Source organism: Cajanus cajan, chromosome 8 (assembly GCF_000230855.2).
Source record: "Cajanus cajan strain Asha chromosome 8, NIPB_CcT2T_4, whole genome shotgun sequence".
NCBI classification, from domain to species: Eukaryota; Viridiplantae; Streptophyta; class Magnoliopsida; order Fabales; family Fabaceae; genus Cajanus; species Cajanus cajan.
The window spans coordinates 14,526,642-14,534,361 of record NC_138524.1 but is presented as its reverse complement, the minus strand read 5'-3'; the positions used below and the strand labels follow the sequence as shown (position 1 = coordinate 14,534,361).

The 7,720-nt window shown below is 35.9% G+C and overlaps 3 protein-coding genes across 3 annotated transcripts; 1 reads left to right on the top strand and 2 right to left on the bottom strand.

The window, feature by feature from the left end:
• Window positions 1–893: 893 nt before the first annotated feature.
• Window positions 894–1,657, bottom strand: LOC109813292 (auxin-induced protein 15A-like). The gene has a single exon (XM_020377460.3). The coding sequence runs from the start codon at window positions 1,345–1,347 to the stop codon at window positions 1,075–1,077; it is 273 nt and encodes a 90-aa protein (XP_020233049.1). The 5' UTR covers window positions 1,348–1,657; the 3' UTR covers window positions 894–1,074.
• Window positions 1,658–2,218: 561 nt separating this feature from the next.
• Window positions 2,219–3,269, top strand: LOC109813293 (auxin-induced protein 15A). The gene has a single exon (XM_083061870.1). The coding sequence runs from the start codon at window positions 2,370–2,372 to the stop codon at window positions 2,640–2,642; it is 273 nt and encodes a 90-aa protein (XP_082917996.1). The 5' UTR covers window positions 2,219–2,369; the 3' UTR covers window positions 2,643–3,269.
• A 2,266-nt stretch (window positions 3,270–5,535) lies between these two features.
• On the bottom strand, window positions 5,536–6,881 carry LOC109813289 (senescence-specific cysteine protease SAG39). The gene is made up of 2 exons (XM_020377455.3): window positions 6,388–6,881; window positions 5,536–6,313 (listed from the first exon to the last, which is right to left on the bottom strand). Exons 1-2 carry the CDS (start codon window positions 6,824–6,826, stop codon window positions 5,814–5,816), a joined length of 939 nt encoding a protein of 312 aa, XP_020233044.1. The 5' UTR covers window positions 6,827–6,881; the 3' UTR covers window positions 5,536–5,813.
• Between the last annotated feature and the right edge of the window lie 839 nt (window positions 6,882–7,720).

Sequence of the window (7,720 nt, the reverse complement as noted above, 5' to 3'; positions counted from 1 at the left end):
GGGATAAAATACAGGAATTCTGTTGGAGATATTGACCAACCTTGATAATGGATGTTATTGCTGCCCTACTTTATTTCAATATACCTCCTTTAGCCACTTTTTAATAGATTTTTCTATAACATGCAGCTCGTTCAATTCATGATCTCATCTCGTAGAAATTATATTTCTTCAGTTAATTTAGTTCTCCTCCCGTTCTATATTCACTGCAAACTCATTATCATTTACCAAGGGTTGTCGATTCTTGAATTTTTCTAAACAAGCAGCAACTTCACATCGTGTGGTAGTTGTTCCTTGTGCAGAAAAGCATGGATTGTCGCTAATATGGTATTGCCCCAAAATTCACAACAGAGTTGGAAGAAAATATTTAAAATATCCCTGGCTAATTTTTCTCCCTCTCCAATTTATTTCTGTTCTTTTAATTTAAATACAGAATTTGGATCTGACTTACAAGTTTAGCTGTATTAATACTTTGGGATGGTATGAATATTTGTCAGTCAAATTGTACCAAACTACACTTATTAATTTGCTTTCAGACGGCTTTTTCTTTACTTGGTTTATATGGTCCTAGCTTCCTTTTATCTAAAATACAGAATTCATAGGAAAATATTGGTTCTTTGACTTCTAAAGATGTAGGGTTATATAGTTAATAATCCATACCATACATGGTATAACAGAGAAGTTTTGCTTCAGGAATAGGCAAGAGTTCAAGGGAAAGGATAAAATTGTTATTTTCCACCTGCCTTGGCTGGGAGGTAATTACCTCGTGTCTTTGAGGCCTTGGCACCTCAAAATTTTAATTTCATATATATAATTTATTAGTAAAACAACCTTGCTCATACAGGGAGAACTGGAGAAGTGAACATTGTAACTAACAAACAGAAAACACGGAGGAGTTGCTTCAGTAGTTGTATTTTTCGTCAACACAAAAACAGAATATGATACACAGTGATTTTGTCATTCTGTTTCTATTCTCTCATTTTCAAGAAAAGGAGATCTTTACAAGTTGAGCAGACGCCTATTGTACAAAATGCCTCCACTAATCTATGTCAGTCGCCTAAAGTGTAAGATTTTTTGTCAATTCAAGCAAGAAGTTATGTGTTGGAAGACATCTTCACTGCAAGGAATTGTGAGGCCACCCATGGGATGATCATATCCAAACTCTTCCTCAGCCTGACTCAACAAGTCTTGGAATGAAGGTTGGTTCAAGTATGATACAGGGATCACAAACCGCTTCATTTTCTCTCCCACATATACTGCAAGATAGCCCTTTGGCACATCCAATGCTTTTGAAGATGCTTGAGTTGCTGCAAATAATGTCTTTCTTATGATAGGTAAACGAAAACCCATTGTTGTATTGATTGTGTTATAAACTTGAGAAAGGAATGCTTCAAGAAAAGTCTTGAAAATAAGGTTTTGGAATTTCGAATGCTATATGGTGTGAATGGTTTGTGTTGGTCCTAAATGCTTACGGCCATGAATATATATAGATAAATGGATATGTAAAAACCATTAATTGGTTACTTTAATAATTGGTGGAGGGATATGAGATAGGAGTCGAGGGACCAAATGAGAGACAAGGCATATGGTGCTGTCTTAGAGGGCTTTCTTAAGAATCAACGTAACATAATATTACTGTAGATAACAATACCACTCCCACCTTATGCATCTATGATGAAGAAAGTCTGATGGGATATCGGTGACCCTTATCTTATTTAGGGTAGTTAGGTGGGAAACATCTTTTATGTAAATGTCATGCTGTGTTGTTAAGAATTTGATGTAAATAAAAATGTGGTTCGTAATGCCTCATGATACGATCATGCATTCAATGTTGAAATTAAAATTAGAACTATAAAGTCTTAAAGGACAGCTCCACATGCCAGTGTCTCCCAGTTAGTCTCATGACTCATTTCATGGCCCTTCACTACATTATGAAACACATTTTCGTGTACGTCAAATTCTAACCAACACAACATGAAATTTGCATAAATGAAGTTTCCCGCTCCGACCACTTTGAGCAAGTGTCAACAAGATCCAATTAGACTTTCTTTTTCATAGAGTTCAGAAGGTTGGACTTGTACACTATCTACTATAAAATGTTGAGTTGATTCTTAAGAAATTCCTCTAGGACAACATCACATGCCTTGTCTCTCATTTGGTTCCATGACTCCTATCACATATCCCTCCTTCACCAATAATTCAAGTAAGCAAATAATGGTTTATCACATATCCTTTTATCTATATATATTCATTGATGTTAGCATTTAGGACCAACACAAATCATTCACATCCTAAAGAATTCAAAATTCTAAACCATATTTTCAAATCTCAATTCTCTTCTTTAACTGTTCCATTCTCAAATCAATACAACAATGGGTTTTCGTTTACCAGGAATCAGAAAGGCATTATTTGCAGCAAATCCAGCATCTTCAAAAGTAGTGGATGCGTCAAAGGGCTATCTTGCAGTCTATGTTGGGGAGAAAATGAAGCGGTATGTGATCCCTGTAACATACTTGAACCAACCTTCATTCCAGGACTTGTTGAGTCAAGCTGAGGAAGAGTTTGGATTCGATCATCCCATGGGTGGCCTCACAATTCCTTGCAGTGAAGATGTCTTCCTACGTATAACTTCTTGCTTGGATTGATAATGTTGGGATTCATCCCAAGTCCCACATCTGTAAAATGAAGGAACATTGGCTAGTTTATAAGGGTGTCCACCATTCCATATAGTATGAGGCCTTTTGGGAAGGAGCCCAAAAACAAAACCGTGCGGGCCTAGCCCAAAGCGGACAATATCATACTATGGTGGACCAACAGGTGGACTATCGGGCCCAACAAGTGGTATCAGAGCCAACGGTTCGGCTGGGTTTGATGCGGGAAGACCCTCAGTGTTGTGCTGATGCGGGAAGACCCTCAGTGTTGTGCCTCGCGATGGAGATCCGAACTTGGTGCCTTGTGTTGAAAGTCTTCCTGATTGTTCAGGCGGCGTGTCTCCCAAAAACAAAACCGTGCGGGCCTAGCCCAAAGCGGACAATATCATACTATGGTGGACCAACAGGTGGACTATCGGGCCCAACAGATAATAAATCTCACACTTTGGGAGACTGACATAGATTAGTGGAAACATTTTTTACAATAGGTTTCATCTCAACTTGTATAGATCTCCCTTTCTTGAGAGCAAAGGAAAAATAACATAAACACATTATACCATATATTTTTTTGTTATTGTAATTACAATGAATTCAACTACTCACGCAACTCTTTTGTATTTTCTGTTTTAGTTTCAGTGTTCACTTCTCTTTGTATGAAATGGTTACATTCTTTACAAAATTCTTTGTTCTGATAAATTTGAAAGTAGGAACAGAACACGCGATTTCTAAACATGGTAGAGCAAAAGTATATTCCCCAGGACCAAATAGAAATAATTTTATTTGGGACAAACAAAATATATTTTATTAATAAATATATCAAATTAAAATTTTGAGGTGCAAGGCACAGAACAACAGACGCATGCGCAAAATAAAATTGAACTAAACATCAACAGACGCAGGTTCAAAATATTTTTCCTTGAATAAACCTGGACTACTCTTGTAACAAAAGTTTACAACTCTATATCTGCTGAGGTCAAAGAACCAATCCTTTTCTATGACTTCTGTCTTTTAAATAAAATGAAACTATGACCTAACAATGCAAGAAGCAAAGATTTAAAGTTTTCAAATCGAATAAAGAAAAAGTTTCCTTAAAGCATATGTCTAGCTGTATAACAATTATGACTGACTAATATCTATGTCATAAAGTATCGTCAAATAATATTTATACAGCTGAACTTGCAAGTCAGATATCCAAATTCTGTCCACCGAATTTTACGATTTCTTATGTTGCGTTTGTAAATTTTGGGGCAATACCATATTAGTAAAACAAAAACCATGCCTTTTTTCCCAATAAATAACTAATAATCCATGTGATGGTGCTATTGTCCAGGAAATGAAGAAATCAATGACCCTTGGAAAGTGAGAATGATTTTGCAGCAAAGATAGAACAGGAGAGAGAACTAAATTCCCTGAAGATATGTAGTTACCATTAAAAACACTGAATGATATTACAGAAAAATCTTGCAACAAGTGGCTAAAACTATATCAGGACAAATGTATTGTGAGTTCCTTGTTTGGATCAGGGATTTATATTGAAATACAATAGGGCAGGACTAACCCTTATCAAGGTTGGTCAATATGTTAACAGAATTACTCCACTTAATACATGATATAAGCTGAAAGCCTGATGCAGATACTTATCAACTTAAATTTGATAATTATACTGTTGTATATATTAAAACGTATTGAGGTTTGGTAAAAGAAAAAGTGCTTAAAAATTTCTTGTGTTCGATTCTCATTCTGGTTTAAACATGTGTAGAAAATAGAAATTCCCCAAAAACAAAACAAGATGCCTTCTGTACAATTTGTTTCATCTAATCTATCTCAGTCTCTTCTAGAATGATTTACAGCTCATTCAAATGAGAGGTGACATTTAGGAACTCTTCCTCATTGCATGGTATTGTGAGCCCATCTGTTGGATGATCATATCCAAATTCTTCTTCTGCTTGACTTAGCAATTCTTGAAATGAAAGTTGATTCAAGCATTATACTGGAATCATGAATCGCCTCATCTAAGAGGCTGCATAGGTTGTAGAAAACGATGTTCGACTAATAATAGCTGGCATGCGGATGCCCATTTTTCTCTGTTACTCCACCCAACAAATAGTATACTGATCACAATACTTGTATATAAAAGAAATATTTGAATTCTGATACTTGTGGAATGGGATCACTTCTGTTACTTGAGAACCCAAGAAATTGTGTTTATATAGTTGCCAAGGTCCTCCTATATCCAATTTCACAATGAACCATGATGGGGTCTATTTAGGGACAAAGGATCACACGGTATTGTCTCAGAGGTCATTGTCAAGGATTAGGAAGTTAAATGGGAGTGCACACTAATAAACTACTCTTTATTTATCAGCTAATACACACCACACCTTCTGAGATATTGCCCAACAAATTATCCACCTGAGAACCTCATGTTTGTTCATGCCTAGTGATACAGCTAATCCAATGGTGGACATGCTTTAGAAATAATATTGATGTATATATCTACCATGTACCAAATAATATATATATATATATATATATATAAGAGATATATATTTCCTTTCAAGTGGGGAAAAATGTTAGCCTTCACACCAGAAGCTGGGACAGTTTTGTCTAAAATACTATAACACGTTATATTGATTCTTTAGAAAGTCCTCTAAGACAACACCATATGCCCTTGTCTCTTAGTTTGTCCCATTACTCCTATTTCATGGCCCTCCTTCTTATATATGCATGATTACAACAATTTAGGACCAACCGAAATCATTCACATCCTAAAGCATTTGAAATTCTAAAACATCCACTTTCAAGTCCCAACACATGCTAAACGACTATGGGTGGTCTAATAATTCTCTCTCCCACGATCTCTTCTCTCATTTATATTATGGTTCTGATACCTTTATCTGTAAGTCAACTCCTAACCATTACTCGTTTTTCATTCCATAATAATTGAATGATAAGAACAACGGTTCATGCAGGGGATACAGTGATATACAAGACTAATTGAAGGAATCAATGCTTAAAAGTTCAAAGGATGTGTCGAATTGTAAATAGTATTATGATGTCTAAATTTTATAATTATGCTGTTGGGTACGAAGCTTGCATTGCAATGCCACAGAGTCCTTCAGCAGCACTCACGCCTCTTTGCATCCTAATGTATCCTTCTTCACCCTACTCGGTTCCCCATGAATTCTTAACTAACCAATACTCAGTTCCATCATTGCTAACACCATATCCCACAGCAGTGACACCGTGATCCAACTCAGTTCCACATGAACCTGTGAAGACACCACTTTTGTAATGCTGAAAGTCAGAGCCACTGGCATCAATGGCTACGGAAACTGGTTGATTAGCCACAGCTTTTTGCAGTGCCTTCTCATTGTTGGCAGGAATATCCTCATACCCAGTAATGGTAGCAGCGTGGTTGCCTGCTTCATTTGCATTGCACTTTCCATCAACACCCTTATAGGGGTAGCTAGCTTCTGTGTTGAGTCCATTGTTTTGGATGATGAATTTGAATGCATCATCCATAAGACCACCTTCACAACCTTGGTCCACACCCTTTGTGTCACAATCAACAAGTTCTTGTTCTGACAAAGAGATCAATTTTCCAGTACTCAGTTTATGAATTCCTTCCGTTGCTGCAACAGCAGAAAATGCCCAGCAACATCCTGCAAGACAAATTAATAGTTAGATAATAGTTATTCAATTTAATTTGACTTTTTAAAAGTCATCAAGCACTAACCACATTGGCCTTGGTCCTTGATGGGTGTCACTGCTCCTTTTTGTCTCCAATCTATAGAGGATGGTACTGCAGTCACATTTTCATACTTAAAAGTTGTAGTCCTTGTGATTGAGGAACACATGTGGCCCTTGAATTTATTTCTTGGTGCTATGAACTCCTCATTGGTGAGGTCTGAAAACTGATTAATACCTAGCTTGTAAGGTTTATTGTTAGCATTGTTGAAGGCTTCAATGTAATTCACATTGTCCTGGAATATCTTGAAACGCTTTTCCCTTTCCTGAGGGTCCTTATACACTTTGTCATAACGAAGCATCCATTGCTCATGTCTCTCATACATGGAGGCATCTTGGAGAGAGCGAGATGAGACTTGAAGAGCCCAGAATGTCATGCACAAAAGCATGGCCAATGAAATATGATACAAATGATTTTTGGATACCATGGTGGCTGGTAGTGTAGTGTGACAATTATGGGAAGAACTGCTTCAGGTTGGTTAATGAAGTGTGAGAAAGATGTGTTGTGGTTGTACCAAGATTATTTGTGACATTTATAGGAAAGTTAACTTTGAATCGTAAATTAATGTTTTTGTCTAAATGTACGAATGGGAGAATGTTTTGAATACGGGTGTAGGTACTCCGGACAAATTATTTGTCAAGCTTAACGTAGTCTTAGAGGCACTAGCATATATGGTGACAGAGTAGTTTTCAAAGTGATTCCATGTAAATAATTACAAAAATAGAGGTTTGAAAATTTTATTCATTACGTGTGCATGCATATTGTTAACAACCGAATAATAAAGTTGCATTCTTCCAGCTTTCCGAATCTAGTATCATAGTGTACCAAAGAAAAGGGACATTTTAGTAGATAATCAGCAAGAAAAAATTTAAAAAGTAATAAAAAAAATGAAGACTTAAAATACTTTTTAGTCCACATAAAATAGAGGTTTTTTAATTTTAGTCCTTTTTTAAATAATTTTTTGAATTTTGTCCCTTTATAACTTTGTTTGTATCATTTTTATCTTATAACCGTCAGATTGAAATGAAAAAAAGGAGGAAAATGAAACAATTAGAGAAAAGATATTATACAAATTTTAAGATTCGTATATGTTATAGAAAGCAACAAAAGCGATAGAAACAACTAAAGAAAACATGAGGGATATTTCATTGAACGTGGAGAGCATCAACATATCTTTCAATTCTTGTGGAAGATAATTTTTTTTTCATCCGGCAATTTCTTCATCTCCTTCAATATATTCTCTTCCTCCTATGTAAATAAAATGTAGAAGATCAGATGTATGTTACTCAACTTTCTTAATTCTGCAGTTTCACTAAGCCTG